The sequence below is a fragment of the Mizuhopecten yessoensis genome, unplaced genomic scaffold (assembly GCF_002113885.1).
Source record: "Mizuhopecten yessoensis strain PY_sf001 unplaced genomic scaffold, ASM211388v2 scaffold2041, whole genome shotgun sequence".
NCBI lineage: Eukaryota > Metazoa > Mollusca > Bivalvia > Pectinida > Pectinidae > Mizuhopecten > Mizuhopecten yessoensis.
In genome coordinates this window covers 104,140-122,695 of record NW_018404348.1, presented here as the reverse complement: position 1 = coordinate 122,695, position 18,556 = coordinate 104,140, and the positions used below count along the sequence as shown (strand labels likewise).

Genomic DNA, 18,556 nt, shown 5'->3' with positions numbered 1-18,556 from the left:
CTGACCAATAGGTTGAATCCCATGTGGTGTTCGATTACTAATCAATCTGTTGTTCCACATGGTGTTGAATTAAATAGGCAAATTTCACCAATATGTCATGTCCCAAGGGGTGTCGGGTTAGACAGGTAAATTTGACCAATTTGTCATGACCCATAAGGTGTCAGATTAGGCAAGTAAATCTAACCAGTTTGTCATGACCCATAGGCTGTTGGATATAAATAAATCTGACCAGTTACAAGTTAGGCTCAATAGAAGTTACTATAAATGGTACTCGTTAATCCAGTTACAGTTTAGGCTCAATAGAAGTTACTATGAATAGTACTCGATAATCCAGTTACAGTTTAGGCTCAAAAGAAGTTACTATGAATGGTACTCATCCTTCCAGTTACAGTTTTGGCTCAATAGAAGTTACTATGAATGGGACTCATTAATCCAGTTACAGTTTAGGCTGAATAGAAGTTACTATGAATGGTACTCATTAATCCAGTTACAGTTTAGGCTCAAAAGAAGTTACTATGAATGGTACTCATCCTTCCAGTTACAGTTTTGGCTCAATAGAAGTTACTATGAATGGTACTCATCCTTCCAGTTACAGTTTTGGCTCAATAGAAGTTACTATGAATGGTACTCATCCTTCCAGTTACAGTTTTGGCTCAATAGAAGTTACTATGAATGGTACTCATCCTTCCAGTTACAGTTTTGGCTCAATAGAAGTTACTATGAATGGTACTCGTTAATCCAGTTACAGGTTAGGCTCAATAGAAGTTCCTATGAATGGTACTCGTTAATTCAGGTACCGTTTAGGCTCAATAGAAGTTACTATGAATAGTACTCGATAATCCAGTTACAGTTTAGGCTCAAAAGAAGTTACTATGAATGGTACTCATTAATCCAGTTACAGTTTAGGCTGAATAGAAGTTACTATGAATGGTACTCCTAAATCCAGTTACTGTTTAGGCTCAATAGAAGTTACTATAAATGGTACTCGTTAATCCAGTTACAGGTTAGGCTCAATAGAAGTTCCTATGAATGGTACTCGTTAATTCAGTTACAGTTTAGGCTCAATAGAATTTACTATGAATGGTACTCGTTAATTCAGGTACCGTTTAGGCTCAATAGAAGTTACTATAAATGGTACTCGTTAATCAAGTTACAGTTTAGGCTCAATAGAAGTTAATATGAATGGTACTCCTAAATCCAGTTACTGTTTAGGCTCAATAGAAGTTACTATGAATGGGACTCATTAATCCAGTTACAGTTTAGGGTGAATAGAAGTTACTATGAATGGTACTCCTAAATCCAGTTACTGTTTAGGCTCAATAGAAGTTACTATGAATGGTACTCGTTAATCCAGTTAGAGTTTAGGCTCAATAGAAGTTACTATGAATGGTACTCATTAATCCAGTTACAACCTAGACTGTATTGAAGTAAGCTGTGCATGGTACTGGTAAATCCAATTACAACTTAGGCTAGGAGAGAGAATAATTTATATCTCACATGAATGCCAAATGTAAAATACTCTCGTGATATTTGTAATCTCCCACCAGTTTCACTTTGAACAGCCAATCAAATTGCAGGAGATATTGTTATCAACAGCTGGTAATTAAAAAACCTCTTCCCCTGCTACGGTTGATGTTTTAACCTTTGGCTTTATGACACTACATCGTTTTTTATGCAGAACTGTTATTGTTGATGTTACGATTGATGTGACTGATGTCTACATTTTTATTGGTGTTCCCACTGCTGTTGTTTCTACTTCGTTGTTTATGTCTACAACCCTGGTATCCCTAAAAAAACAACAAAAAAACATTCTTGGTTATAAGAGAAAACAACTTAATTCAAAATAATTCAATCAATTATTTCGTGCCCATTTGAAGCATTAGGTAAATAAAATCAATGTTGATCATACGATGTATCTGATCTGGTGATGCTACAGACATAACATTGTACCAGCTCAAACAACTGATTAACCTGTTGGTAGGGATTTAAACTAAGGGATGTTAACCCACAAATTAATTGAACATGTAATTCTTTTGTAAGGAAGGTAACCTGATATTTTTTTCTGTTACAGGAATGCACACAGAAGGAATATACCGTATACCTGGCAATAAACAAAATGTAGATCTGCTCAACTCCAAACTTCAGGAAGGTGAGTCGTTATCTCTAAGATAACTGTCCTTGTCTTTAGTTCAAGATGAAGAAATTAACCTTATACCTGGCAATAAACAAAATATAGATCTGCTCAACTGAGACTTCAAGNTGTAAGTCGTTATCTCCAGGGCCACTTACCTTGGCCTTAGTTCAAGGTGAAAGAATTTACTGTAAACCTGACCATGAACATAATGTATATACATATATATCTGCCCAGTGTAATTTCTGACCCTGTCTTTAGTTCAAGGTGAGATTAGTATATCATTAGATAAGATTACATTGATCCATCTGTTAATTGTAACAGATTTTTAAATATTTGGAACCCACTACAGGGTTATAGGGGTCCAGTTCTGATCAAAGAGATCGGGTCCTATGAACATTAATCCATGGTCTGAAATAATCTAATTTTAACAGAGATGTTTACTCTATGTATTAATGTTTCATGACTTACAACAATTCAATAGATAGATATACTATAAAATATTCTGTCGTGTAGCATTTGTGCAAAAGTATGAGTGAACATTTAACGTAATATTTAATATCACATAAATCAGTCTGGACTGAAATGACCTGTGAGATAAAAAACAAAAACAAAAACAATTTATGAGTTTTGAACATTATTTTTTGTAGATCCTATTCAAGATATAAAAATCCTGGAGATACAGGTCAATGCTGTAGCAACAGTATTGAAAAACTTCTTCAATGAGACAGAGCCATTGATTCCTTCATACCTTCATGATGAGCTTCTGGAGGCTGCAGGTGTGTACTTACTGTCAGCATACACATGTATACATAACCAATTCTGCATTCCAGCAAAGGACACTTTATAACCTTATATTGGATAACTAGGCTATTTGACAGTCAGATCATTTACATGTTATTTTCACAAACTACAACATCAGTATGAGCAGCTGCTCTAGTCATAATTCAATCTAGTAAAGTCAGATCAATGTTGATAAACATGCAACAATCAGTTACCACCCCTGTGTATACCTTGTGATCTCTTCCAATTCTGAGTAATGAAAACATGCAATTACAGTTTAAAACATATTTCTTTTGTAGTAAATTTTGCAATTCTGATATGCTTGAACCTTCAAAAATCATTAACCAAGAAAGGTTAAGGTAGGGTCGCAATATCAGTCCTAGTGGCGAGGAATTACCCTAGTGAACATAACCTTGTATTTTTGTGTGCCAGTACCTTAGTTTAAGATTGTACTGAAAGCTTTTAAAATATTTGACCTCTTAGAATACAGTTAATGATCATCTTGGTACTATAAAACAAAAACTCTTGATTCTGATATTTCTTTCTCCTGACATGAGAGTCCATTAATATCTTTGTGGATACTGAACTGTTATAATTTTGACTTTAGCAGAGAAATATGAGGACGACCCACAAGAAGGTAACCATTCACTGTGGCATGACACGCCACTCACTGTGTTCCTTTTCTGTATCTCCACCGTGTCTTACCCATCTCCGGCACTCCACTGTAGTACACATAGGTTTGCTGGGTGTCAAACTCCAGGCTAAACTTGTCTTACATGCAGGGATGTGCCGTAGTAAGGGACAGGACCAGGGGAGATAACTCTTGGCTTCTTTGTTTGTTCTCTGCACCTTTGAGTTCATATTAGACTGAGATCGTGCCGTGCTCTTCATTAACATCGTAACCTGTCCATGTCTAGTTCTTTGGGACTTTTTAACTCTCACTATTTGGATTTCCTAGTGTGCTTGATTTGAAAGTAATATTCACAAAAGGCAATTTTTCTTGGGTTTGGAAATCAAAATTATGTCTCAGTTAATTGTGTGAATGCCATATGAAGGCAGTCCTCGGACATTTGTGTCTAAGTTTAATATAAAGTGTTAAAATTGGAATTCAAAAATGTATTCATCTTTGGGGGATCAGGTCAATAATATACAAGTGCTTTTAAATTAGCACAATCTTGCCAAACATGATGTTTGTTTGATTAGATTTGATGAGTTTGAGGTAATAAATTCAAATAGGATTTTAAAAACTACTACAGTATGGTACAGATGTCCTTCTTACACCTGTTTTTATACTAGATATCTGCACTAGACAGTATCCAGAAAAAAACAGGTTTCTATTCTTTGATAAATTGTATACATATGTATATCAAAAGTACATTTTACTTGCTTGTGGTGGTATTCATTGAAGTGTCATTTAAAATAATTACCTGCTATATGCCATATTTGACTTGATAAGGGCACCTGCTCTAAGGATTTAACATTTTTTCACCTTACAGATTTGTTTTTTAGTCAGATGTTGGTTTTGTTATTTAGACGACTTCCACAACAAAATGACACTTGTCTTATTGGGGGGGGCAGGGCAGCTGATAAAGGGATTACAGGACACTATAGTATTTTGGGGGGAGACATTATCAGCTGATAAAGGGATTACAGGACACTATAGTATATTTTGGGGGGGGGGGGGGGGACATTATATTGTGGTATGTTTGGAGTACTGTGTAGTTTTTTAGCTCACCTGGCCTGCCATGTGAGCTTATGTTGTACTGCAGCATCTGGCGTCCGGCTGCAACTTTTTCTTTTAAATGACTTCTTCTGAAGAACTGGAGGACCTAGGGTCATGATATTTGGCCAGTAGGTACCAGGGATAGAGTGCTATAAAGTTTCCTCTTTAAAATGACCTTGACGTACTTTCAAGGTCACAGAGTCAAAAATGTAAAAAAAACCACCTCAAACAACAATATGCTAAGACGCATTTGGTCTAGAGTCATGATACTTGGGGGTATGTTATGTAGACCAGCAGTGCGAATCTTTTTCTTTATTACGGTAATGAGGTCAAATGTCAACTTTAAGTGCTAGCTGGAATCAAAGGTCAAAGTGGGTTAAAAGCTTTAAAATTACAATTTCAAATTTCAAACAACAATATCTTGAGAAGTGTTTAAGAGATGTTGAAATGTCTTGTGTTCTAGTTACCAAATTTGGTCTGAAGTTACTTATATATGTCAGTTTCATGTAACAAAAGAAACAGGTGAGTGATACAGGCCCTCTGGGCCTCTTGTTTGAGGTTATTGTGTTATTTTGTATGTGTGGTCTGTGATATATATATTAAGGGAGATCATTCGAGTGGTACAATGGTACTTAATGAAATAAATATCAGATTGCATTTCTTAAAACTAAATTTTGATTTAAACCTGAAGGTGTTTGTTGTTATATACTTTTACTCTTTTTGCATTTTATATTTTCTGCACCTTTACTTGTAAATCAGAACCAGAGGTTCCTATTTCAACATTATATCCAGAAGGAGACTGTGTAGTGAATGAGTAGAGAGAGACGGATCATTATGAAGCTTCGCATGAACAACAGCAGTGTTTGTCACAAAGCTTGGCTTCTCAAAATCTATCTCAATTCTTGGTATCAAAATCCTTTCATTTTAGCAACAATGAAAACTGTACAATTTGCATTTATCACATCTTAGACAAAAAAAATATTACCTATCTCAGCTGGGCACAAGAATTTAAATACTGGTAGATAAAATGTTGGGGCAGGGGAGGGGGGTAGGAATAAAAAAAAATCACTTTTTTTTTTTTTAGCTCACCTGGTCCAAAGGACTAAGGTGATCTTATGCCATACTGAGGCGTTCGTCCGTGCATCAACAATTTCTTCAAATGACTTCTTAACTACTGATTTGAATTTCACTAAATTTGACTGGAAGCATCCCTAGGTGGTAGGGATTCAAAATTGTACAAATGGTAGGGCTGAGGGGCGGGGCCAAAAGGGGGTCAATTTGGCTATATATTGCTATAAACGACCTCTTCCTTAGAGCTATGCACTAGATATCTCTATATTTAGTTGAAAGCATTCATGGGAGGTGGGGATTCAAAATTGTATAAATGGAGGGGCTGATGGGAGGGGCCAAAGAGGGTTATTTGGCTATATTGGTTTAAGCGACTTCTCCTCTGGAACTAAGCAACAGATATAAACCAAATTTGACTGGTAGCATCCCTAGGTGGTGGGGATTCAAAACTGTACAAATGGTGGGGCTGAGGGGCGGGGCGAAAAAGTGTAATTTGGCTATATTGGTTTAAGCCACTTCTTCTTTGGAACTAAGCAATGGATATCAACCATATTTGACTGGGTGGTGGGGATTCAAAATTGTACAAATGGTGGGACTGACTCCCCTGGGGGCTGAGGGGCGGGTCCAAAAAGAGTAATTTAGCTATATATTGCTATTAAGCGACTTCTTCTCTGGAACTAAGCGATGGATATCAACCATATTTGACTGGTAGCGTCCATATTTTGTTGGGAGCATCCCTACGTGGTGGGGATTAACAATTAAACAAATGGACAGGCTGAAAGGGGTGGGGCCAAAAATAGTTTATAACTTGAAAATGGTTAAGATCCCCACCCTATGGCCATATATACAATTGCTGAGTATAAGGCAATGAATGCACATATGCTTCCAGGATGGCCCTTGGGGTCAGGCCCCACCCTGGAGACTTAGTCTATTGGCCATAACTTTGAAACAGTTGAGATCCCCACCCCAAAACTAAATATACAATTGCTAGGCATAAAGAGACGAACGCTGAGTATCAAGAAGATACGAATGCATATATGCTTCCAGGATGGCCCTGGGGTCTGTCCCACCCTTGGTGATGTAATCCTGGGTCATAACTTTGAACGGGTTGAGCTCCCAACCCCAAAACTATATATACAAATGCTGGGCATAAAGAGACGAATGCAGTCATGATATTAGAATTGAGCCTGGGGTCTGGCCGCAATCCTAGGGACCTAGTTTCTGAGTCACAACTTGGAAACGGTTGAGATCCCCATCCCATTACCACAATACATACAATTGCTGGGCAAGAAAAAATTTAATACAGATATCCTACAAGGATTGGTCTCGGGGTCTGGCCCTATCCCTGGGATCTTCTTTGAAGATTTTTTTGCCATGATTGCTTAGATATCCAGGTGAGCGATACAGGCCATCTGGGCCTCTTAATTAATGTGGTACACATATTTTGTATTAGATATGATTACTGACTATGTAAATCAAAACCAGTCAGATAATAGTAAATAGTACAGACTGTATATCAAGGTATTGGGGAAGTCATGGAATTATTATGAAAACTACAACTGTCCGCTACAAGTGGGAATATGAATAGAGGAGATAGGAAGAGTCAGAATTGTATTTTATTGACATTGATAAGCTCCTGAGAAAAAATTTATGGGTAAATGAATTTACCTTTAGGATACAATAACTTAAAAATTTTCCTTGAATAGTTCAAGGAATTCATATATCAGAAAGATATTACTTTGACAGTTAGTGGTCTTAGTTTAGTACATGTAAAATAAAAATCACAAAGGACATGAATGTAACAAAATAACATACGTTCAACTCATTCTTGAATGTTTTATGCTTATAACAGAAAGAAAAGAAACATTCATGTCCCTTGTAGTTACTTAAAAAAAAATTCATCCTACAAGTATGTTTTTGGAGGAAAGTTATTTTCTTTTTAGCAATTTAGAAATAATGGGTTGTGTTCGGACATTGACTTTGATTTCACCAGTTTTGCTGAAAGTCTGGGCATTTTATTATACAGCACAAAAATATCTAATGAAGAGGTGGGCTATTATCAAGGAGAAAAAGGACTCAATCTGCTTCTATGATTGAGCACTAGCAGTATTTAAGGAAGATTTGGGCTATTACTAGAAATATTTTTATTGTGGAATAAATATGGCTTGAAAAAGTTTTATTGGTATAAGTAGAGATCCTACATGGCATATTTATCTGGTAGAAAGTTATCTTTAACACCTGTAATGATATGTGTCGGGCTATTTACCATATTTATCTGGTAGAATGTTATCTTTTACACCTGTAATGATGTGTGTCGGGCTATTTACCGTAATTATCTGGTAGAAAGTTATCTTTAACACCTGTAATGATATGTGTCGGGCTGTTTACCGTATTTATCTGGCAGAAAGTTATCTTTTACACCTGTAATGATATGTGTCGGGCTATTTACCATATTTATCTGGTAGAATGTTATCTTTTACACCTGTAATGATATGTGTCGGACTGTTTACCGTATTTATCTGGTAGAAAGTTACACCTGTAATGATATGTGTCGGGCTGTTTACCGTATTTATCTGGTAGAAAGTTATCTTTTACACCTGTAATGATATGTGTCGGGCTGTTTACCGTATTTATCTGGTAGAAAGTTATCTTTTACACCTGTAATGATATGTGTCGGGCTATTTACCGTATTTATCTGGTAGAAAGTTATCTTTTACACCTGTAATGATATGTGTCGGGCTGTTTACCGTATTTATCTGGTAGAAAGTTATCTTTTACACCTGTAATGATATGTGTCGGGCTGTTTACCGTATTTATCTGGTAGAAAGTTATCTTTTACACCTGTAATGATATGTGTCGGGCTGTTTACCGTATTTATCTGGTAGAAAGTTATCTTTTACACCTGTAATGATATGTGTCGGGCTGTTTACCGTATTTATCTGGTAGAAAGTTATCTTTTACACCTGTAATGATATGTGTCGGGCTGTTTACCGTATTTATCTGGTAGAAAGTTATCTTTTACACCTGTAATGATATGTGTCGGGCTGTTTACCGTATTTATCTGGTAGAAAGTTATCTTTTACACCTGTAATGATATGTGTCGGGCTGTTTACCGTATTTATCTGGTAGAAAGTTATCTTTAACACCTGTAATGATATGTGTCGGGCTGTTTACCGTATTTATCTGGTAGAAAGTTATCTTTAACACCTGTAATGATATGTGTCGGGCTGTTTACCGTATTTATCTGGTAGAAAGTTATCTTTTACACCTGTAATGATATGTGTCGGGCTGTTTACCGTATTTATCTGGTAGAAAGTTATCTTTTACACCTGTAATGATATGTGTCGGGCTGTTTACAGAAATGCCAACAGGAAGACTTCTAGCCCTGAGAGGAGTCCTGAAAAAACTGCACCCAGTCAACTTTGAAGTGTTGAAGTACTTCATTACACACCTCAACAGGTAGGTCTGAAATTTGTCATGGGGACAGGATACACATTCTCTTTTAAATCATATGAAACAGGTAATCGTGATATTGAGTAAAACATTGACATTTCTATATAATGTGTTTACTGACAGTTGTCTGCTGTCTAATCCACAAGTGGTGATGTTTTACCAGAGGAAATAATTTTATACAGAAAAATGTTTACTGATAACTGGGGTGTTTTTTTCTTCAAAATAATGATGAAAATAATAAACAGTTATCTACCTGTTCACATGTGTTTTGTTTATTGAAATATAAATGTGATGTGTTTTCAACTTCTGGCTGCTTTTTTTATTCATTACAAGTCAATATTTGGCCCCATTCCTGAATGTTTGTAGCAATAGGAACACATTTCAAGGGTGTAGCTCACAGGTAGATTTTTAAAATTCAACTATCTCAACCCATTTTTTCGGATTACATATTAGGAATATTTTCTAATCCTGACAAATTCTGATTCATAGTAAAAAATAAAAATGTCTTGATAATTCTGTTGTTTTTTCTCTGTTAAGATATTGTCATTACTACTATACTATATATGTTTACTTACTATGTACTTACTTCTCTGTGTTACAGAGTAAGCCAACATAGGGAGACACACAACATGGACACAAGAAATCTGGCTCTGTGTTTATGGCCCACAATTCTTCGTATAGACTTCATGTCATATGACAAAATGGCGACAGGCACCAAACTGCCAGCGGAGATTATACAGACAATGATAGAACAATGTGGATTCTTCTTCCATGGTGAGGATGAAGTCTGACAGAGGAGACATTGCTACTTTAATTTACACAGGAAGTGAGACTTTTTTGACGGGGAAGTAATCAGTATTTTTGTGTAACATCAGCAAAAGAAGAAGGGAGAAGTCAGTGTTTCACCTGACAGGGACATTTCAAGAGGCAGAGTGACAGTGTATTTGTGTTAAACACAATTGAAAGCGTTTACTAATATGTATGTTGGCCAGTGTAAAAAGTCACAAATCATTTGGTGGAAACTACAGCCAAGGGGAGATAAGCTAGTCAGGTTGTTTATGAGACTACTTGTTTGTTTATGATTATGAAGTGTGTGACAGGTTCGTTTAGATACTGACCAATTTGTAATCAGCTTGTGGTCAAGTAATCGGTCAAGGTGTGATGCAGGTCCTCTGACAGTGGTCAATGCAGCTATTGTCAAAAATCCATTCCAATCTACATCAAACTGGGTATGGATAAATTAGCTTAACTACCCTTGACTATCATGTAAACAGACAACCATTACATGCACTGCATGTGACCAACTGGTAGACTGACAGAGGACAAATATTGCTACCTTTGACTGTTAAATCTACTGACTCAGATTGGAAGTTTAGTGATTTCATCCTTTTAACTTATCAATTTGTGGAAAAAAAGGTTGCATACTAAATTTCGATAATATTTAAGGAATGTATGCAGCTAGATGTGTGTTTCTGTGTATGCAGCTAGATGTGTGTTTCTGTGTGTGCAGCTAGATGTGTGTTTCTGTGAACGTCCTATAGCACTCCGCTGCAATGTTATGTAACCTGTCGCAAAACCATGCCAATTTTAATTGTAAGAATTAAATATACATAATTATTAATCAACTTGCTTTGAAAATTACACAATATTTGCCGTAATGTTTAATATTCTGTTTTTATTTAACTATTGTCAAGGGGAGCAACTCTTGCAGGATGTGAAGTTTGAACTATTTATAGATATAATGTATTGTAATGCAATGGTTTTTTTTAATTGACTGCACTTAACTGACCATGGAACAAAATCTGACACCAAAGATCGCTAATTTACAATAGCTTGCTATTCACACAAATGTAATCCAAACCCAAAGGAAAGAGTCATATGATGTTCATATTTATTTTGTACGTGTTCAAAATCAGTGATTGTGAATTCAGAACTGCCTCTGTATATTGACATGCTTTTAATTGTGACCAAAACATAGAGTTTGCTCGTAGACTAGGAACATAAGTAGTTATTATGGAATAATAAATTACATCCGAGGGATATCTGATTGTTGCAATATTTGCATACAAAGTATTTCAGGCTCTTCCGATAAAGGATCACATTTAAAATTTATGTCAACAAGCTTTCATTTGACCACTGGAATCTCTGAAGGGTGTTGATTACTAAATACATAATGGTTAAGTCTACAAATGTTGTTTTGGCTATAGAACATATAATGTTCAATGTCAACATGTGTTGATCTCTTCAGAAGGTAATATTTATGTCAACAGACCGTGTATTCAGGCTTACTCTATCTTTTGCCTGCTGAAGCTTGGTAAAATATCAAAATTAAATCACTATTTCAAGTTGCATAAGTAATATAGAGGGAGTTGGAATGTACAAAATCTGCAACCAAATCAATCATCACTATGGTGTCCAGTATTCTACTGCCTGGTCAAGCGGTCAAGTGGATCAGGGCGCCTGGCAGCTAGTCATTTTTAATGTTAATGTAGTGTGTACCTGACCACTGGAAATTCTTGGCCTGTTTGATATATGTGGTATGTGTATGGCCAGGGAGCCATTTTATAGATATCTAAACTGACAACAGCATCATGTGTTCTGTCACATGATCAAGTTACGACACCGTGTGGTCTATCACATGATCAAGTTACGACACCATGTGGTCTGTCACATGATCAAGTTACGACACCATGTGGTCTATCAAATGGTCTCGTTAAAGCATCACTTTGACCGTCACATGATCAAGTTACGACACCATGTGGTCTGTCACATGATCAAGTTACGACACCATGTGGTCTGTCACATTATCAAGTTACGACACCATGTGGTCTGTTACATGATCAAGTTACGACACCGTGTGGTCTGTCACATGATCAAGTTACGACACGGTGTGGTCTATCAAATGGTCTCGTTTAAGCATCCCTTTGACTGTCACATAATCCATTTACAGCACTATGGGGTCTGTCACATGATCAAGTTACGACACCGGGCGGGCTATCAAATGGTCTCGTTTAAGTATCACTTTGACTGTCACATAATCCATTTACAGCACCATGTGGTCTGTCACATTAAGATACAGCACCTTATGGTCTATCAATTCAAATGGCCATGTGATCTAGTTACAGCATCATGTGGTCTGTCACATGATCTAGTTACAGCACCCTATGGTCTGCCATGTGATCAAGTTACGGTACCATGTGGTCTATCATAAGATCAAGTTACGGCACCATGTGGTCCATCAGATAATCAAGTTTGAATATCATTTGATAAAGCTGAAGTACAATGCGATCTGTCTATTTTTGGGACAACATTGTATGTTCTGTTGATGATTTGGAATACAGCACCATGTAGTCTAAGTAATCGGTAGCGGCCTATTTTACCTACAGTTACAGTGTCATGTGTTCAGTCTGATCAGGCCTACAATATTGTGTGGTATTGGGCTGGTGGGATCACATGGTCTCTCTCTGTCATGTGGTCAGTCTGATCAGGCCTACAAAATTGTGTGGTATTGGGCTGGTGGGATCACATGGTCTGTCTCTGTCATGTTGTCAGTCTGATCAGGCCGACAATATTGTGTGGTATTGGGCTGGTGGGATCACATGGTCTGTCTCTGATTGAGTCGGCATTGTCAGATGGTCTGTCCGATCACTCAGAATTATGTTGTCTTATTATAACAGGCCCTATATGTAGTCTGTCTGTTATCAAAACAACCCGATGTGGTTTTTATCAATGATTCAGGCGACAGTGTCTGTAAGAGGGACATTGATGAGGCCAAAGGGTTACAAGTACTCTTTTAAGGTTAACTGTAAATGTTTGTAAACTTATTAATGCTGAGCCTACTAGGAAAATTATTGAATTGCTTAAATATTCTTGCATAATATATATAAATTTATATATATATATATAAATACAATATGATAAAATTTCAGATTGTTAGTTAATGTAAGTTGTGTTATTATAATTGTACATTAAGTAAAATAGTGTATGATCCATATTTTATATGTTTGACCTTAATTTTACGCTTGTATGGTGCGTATATTGTTGGTCAGATGATGTTGTTTATTAGATGTGTATGGTCTGTATCATGTATCTGTGGTTTGCTCTGATGTACTTATATAGACCATGGGCCATATATATAAAAACTTGGTCAGAATGTATATGGGGTGTGCATGTTAAACCTTTCTCTGGGCCATTTTATCTGTATATGGATCATGGACCATATGATGGTTACCAGATACGTGTATATTGGTAGTATGATATACATGTTGTGACTGCAGCGAATGTTGAGGAGTACAAGTGTTTTACTGTGATGATGTGAGGCAAAGGTGTGCAGAGCTGTGTTGTGTTAGGGAGAGAGGTTGTAGAGAGTTGTACAGTGTCGGGGAGAGAGGTTGTACTGAGTAAGGGAGAGAGGTTGTAGAGAGCTGTGTTGTGTTGGGGAAAGAGGTATATAGACAGTTGTACTGTGTTAGGGAGGGAAGTTATAGATGGTTGTGCTGTGTATGGGAAAGGGATGGTACAATATTGTACTGAGAAAGGGGAAAAGGTTATACAGAGTTGTGCTGTGTTAGGAAAAGAGGTTGTACAGAGTTGTGTTGTGTTAGGAAAAGAGGTTGTACAGAGTTGTGTTGTGTTTGGGAGAGAGGTTGCACTGAGTAAGGGAGAAAGATTGAACAGAGTTGTACTGTGTTAGGGAGAGAGGTTGTACAGAGTAATGTAGAGAGGTTGTACAGAGTAATGTAGAGAGGTTGTACATAGTTGTACAATGTAAGGGAGAGAGGTTGTACAATGTTGTACTATGTAAGGGAGAGAGGTTGTACTGAGTAAGAGAAAGAGGTTGTACTGAGTAAGGGAGAGAGGTTGTACTGAGTAAGGGAGAGAGGTTGTACTGAGTAAGGGAGAGAGGTTGTACTGAGTAAGGGAGAGAGGTTGTACTGAGTAAGGGAGAGAGGTTGTACTGAGTAAGGGAGAGAGGTTGTACTGAGTAAGGGAGAGAGGTTGTACTGAGTAAGGGAGAGAGGTTGTACTGAGTAAGGGAGAGAGGTTGTACTGAGTAAGGGAGAGAGGTTGTACTGAGTAAGGGAGAGAGGTTGTACTGAGTAAGGGAGAGAGGTTGTACTGAGTAAGGGTGAGAGGTTGTACTGAGTAAGGGAGAGAGGTTGTACTGAGTAAGGGAGAGAGGTTGTACTGAGTAAGGGAGAGAGGTTGTACTGAGTAAGGGGGAGAGGTTGTACTGAGTAAGGGGGAGAGGTTGTACTGAGTAAGGGTGAGAGGGTGTACTGTGTAAGGGAGAGAGGGTGTACTGAGTAAGGGGGAGAGGTTGTAAAATATTGTACTATATAAGGGAGAGAGGTTGTACAGAGTTGTGCTGTACTGTGCTTTTTGTTGTGTAAGGGTAACAGGTTGTTGTTGTTTTACTGTGCTGTTTTGTGTAAAGGCGATACTTTCTATAGAGTTGTGCTGTATTGTGCTGGTTTGAGGAGATAGGTTGTGCTGCACTGTTATGATGAGGGAGATAAGAGTTTATGTTATACTGATTTCAATGAGATTTGGTGCCATACCATTTTATGTGAGGGAGTAGATACTAAGTTTGTTATGTACTGTTTTTGATGTGAACATTTGTACTGCACCATGTTGATGCAAAAGAGCTGTACAGATTGCTTCACCGCGTATGATAGTTATGTTGATAGCTGTGTGGTTTTCGGCCTTTAAAGCCCTGTTTCCAGTGTGTGGTCTTTATTTTTTTGTAATCCAAGTGCTTTCTTGTCATAGAGTCAATTAACATCTCTCACTGAAAGGTTGAGGGATGATTTTACTGGCCGTTTCATAATTTAAGCTTTTTTCATTATAACTAGTTACTATTATATCATAAATATGAACCACTATTTGGACAAGTTACTGCTTGATTGTGTGATATTGTTTTATGAAGGTCTGACATTGTACTGGGGCATACATAATAGTTACACATAGTCATTTATCATTCTTTATATAGAACATGTCTAGCTTCCAACTTGAACAGTGAATAATATTTGAAGTTAGAATGTCTCTGAATTCTGTATTAAAAAAACTACAGTTTAACAGTTTCTTAAAAACTCCACTTTGTGTGGGTTACCTGTATCCATGTGTGTTGTCACTCTGTATATTACACAGGTGTTTCATGTGTTCACTGTGTAGATCCACTAGCACTCCTGGGTTACCTGTATCCACGTGTGTTGTCACTCTGTATATTACACAGGTGTTTCATGTATTCACTGTGTAGTCCACTAGCACACGTGGGTTACCTGTATCCACGTGTGTTGTCACTGTATATTACACAGGTGTTTCATGTGTTCACTGTGTAGATCCACTAGCACACCTGGGTTACCTGTATCCACGTGTGTTGTCACTGTATATTACACAGGTGTTTCATGTATTCACTGTGTAGATCCACTAACACACCTGGGTTACCTGTATCCACGTGTGTTGTCACTGTATATTACACAGGTGTTTCATGTATTCACTGTGTAGATCCACTAACACACCTGGGTTACCTGTATCCACGTGTGTTGTCACTGTATATTACACAGGTGTTTCATGTATTCACTGTGTAGATCCACTAACACACCTGGGTTACCTGTATCCACGTGTGTTGTCACTGTATATTACACAGGTGTTTCATGTATTCACTGTGTAGATCCACTAACACACCTGGGTTACCTGTATCCACGTGTGTTGTCACTGTATATTACACAGGTGTTTCATGTATTCACTGTGTAGATCCACTAACACACCTGGGTTACCTGTATCCACGTGTGTTGTCACTGTATATTACACAGGTGTTTCATGTATTCACTGTGTAGATCCACTAACACACCTGGGTTACCTGTATCCACGTGTGTTGTCACTGTATATTACACAGGTGTTTCATGTATTCACTGTGTAGATCCACTAACACACCTGGGTTACCTGTATCCACGTGTGTTGTCACTGTATATTACACAGGTGTTTCATGTATTCACTGTGTAGATCCACTAACACACCTGGGTTACCTGTATCCACGTGTGTTGTCACTGTATATTACACAGGTGTTTCATGTATTCACTGTGTAGATCCACTAACACACCTGGGTTACCTGTATCCACGTGTGTTGTCACTGTATATTACACAGGTGTTTCATGTATTCACTGTGTAGATCCACTAACACACCTGGGTTACCTGTATCCACGTGTGTTGTCACTGTATATTACACAGGTGTTTCATGTGTTCATTGTGTAGATCCACTAACACACCTGGGTTACCTGTATACACATGTATTGTTACTCTGTATATTACACATGTGTTTCATGTATTCAATGTGTAGATCCACTAACACACCTGGGTTACCTGTATCCACATTGTGTGCAAATTAACACATGATGTGATATTTCACTTAAACACTGTATTTGATTTAGTGCCATTCACATCATGTGAGACCTTACTGTAATCTACATTATGACATTCTTTAATATAATCCACATCCTGTAATACTTAAAGTTATCATTATGGTGCGATTTAATATAATTGACCCAATCCATACCATGGGAAACTTTTCTGTACTGTAATCAAAACCATCAGATATTTTGCTGTAATGTAATCCAGGTTACTAAAATGTAATGTAATCCACACAATGGGATACTTTAATGTAATGTAATCCACACCATGGGATACTTTTATGTAATGTAATCCACACCATGGGATACTTTACTGTATTATAATCCTCACCATAGGAAATGTAACTATAATGTAATCCACATCATGGGATACAATACTGTAATACAGTTAAGGACACTATACTGTTATCCACATCATGAGATACTATACCACAATACAGTATGGGATACTATACCACAATACAGTATTGGATACTATACCACAATACAGTATGAGATACTATACCACAATACAGTATGGGATACTATACCACACTGCAGTATGGGATACTATACCACAATACAGTATGGGATACTATACCACACTGCAATTTGGGATACTTTACCACAATATAATATTGGATAATATACCACATTGCAGTATGGGATACTATACCACAATGCAGTATGGGATACTATACCACAATACAGTATGGGATACTATACAACAATACAGTATGGGATACTATACCACACTGCAGTATGGGATACTATACCACAATATAGTATGGGATACTATACCACAATACAGTATGGGATACTATACCACAATACAGTATGGGATACTATACCACAATGCAGTATGGGATATTAAACTGTAATCCATCCTTTAGTAGATTTATGTATGATGAACCCACTTGGTGGAAATATTGTAATTTTCCTATTTCTATTGTTAAGTGTAACTGTTAAGGTGTTGACCAGCACAAGTCCCCGACTACTATGTACAGGTCGAGGAAGTTGACCTATCCACACATATTCGCTATAGAGCAAGGGCAGAGTGGCTCAAATTGTCTGTTCGTATGTGCTTGATAAAGGCATATAACTCAATTGATTTATTAAAATGTCATACAAAACCATTGAATTTGTTCTAGTTGTCATTGTAGAGAATTGCATGAGTGTTTGTTTTTTTGTTTCATTTAGATTTTTAGCCCACCATCAACAGATGGTGGGCTATTCAAATAACCCTGCATCCGTGGTCATTCCGTCCGTCATTCCGTGACTCGGTCTGTCCTTAAACAATTTTTGTTAGTGCTATTTCATAGAAAGTACTGGAGGGGTCTTTCTCAAATTCCACAGGAATGTTACCAATGATTCCTAGGTATGCATTTTGTTTTTTGGGACTGATTGCAAAACCAAAATCGCTGACAGGCAGCAATCTTGATTTTGAGAATGAAAGTTTGTTTGCGCTTTTTCTCATAAAGTATTGGAGGGATATTTTTCAGATTTCACATATAGGTTCCCCATTGTCCTTAGTAATTATAATGCATATCGTTTTTTGGGACTGATCACAAAACCAAGATGGCAGACAGACAGCTACATGAATTTGATAGTTAAAGTTTGTTAGTGCTGTTCCTCCGAAGGTGCTGGAGGGATCTTTCTGAAATTTCACATGAAGGATCTCATGATCCTTAGGTATGCATATCAATTTTTGGGACTGATCACAAAACCAAGATAGCCGACAGGCAGCCATCTTAAATTTTAGAGTTAAAGTTTGTTAGTGCTATTACCAATATGAGAAGGATCTTTCTCAAATTTCACGTAAAGGTATTCCATGATCCCTAGTTATGCATATCATTTTTTGGGACTGATGACAAAACCAAAATGGTCGACAGGCAGCAATCTTGAATTTGAGAGTTAGTTTGTTAGCGCTGTTTTTAGGTCACCTGAGCTTTGCTCAAGTGACCTATTCTAATCGCTTTCCGTCCGTCGTCCGTCGTGCGTCGTGCGTAA

The 18,556-nt window shown here is 37.3% G+C and overlaps 1 protein-coding gene across 1 annotated transcript in view; it reads left to right on the top strand.

The window, feature by feature from the left end:
- Window positions 1-17,682, top strand: part of LOC110444335 (rho GTPase-activating protein 190-like) — a 97,817-nt gene extending 80,135 nt beyond the window's left edge. Inside the window, exons 23-27 of the mRNA XM_021488722.1 lie at window positions 2,072-2,149; window positions 2,782-2,910; window positions 3,522-3,551; window positions 9,065-9,164; window positions 9,760-17,682. Of these exons, the coding sequence (XP_021344397.1) occupies window positions 2,072-2,149; window positions 2,782-2,910; window positions 3,522-3,551; window positions 9,065-9,164; window positions 9,760-9,949 (527 nt within the window). The 3' untranslated portion in view covers window positions 9,950-17,682. The remainder of the gene's footprint in view (window positions 1-2,071; window positions 2,150-2,781; window positions 2,911-3,521; window positions 3,552-9,064; window positions 9,165-9,759) is intronic.
- Window positions 17,683-18,556: the final 874 nt, after the last annotated feature.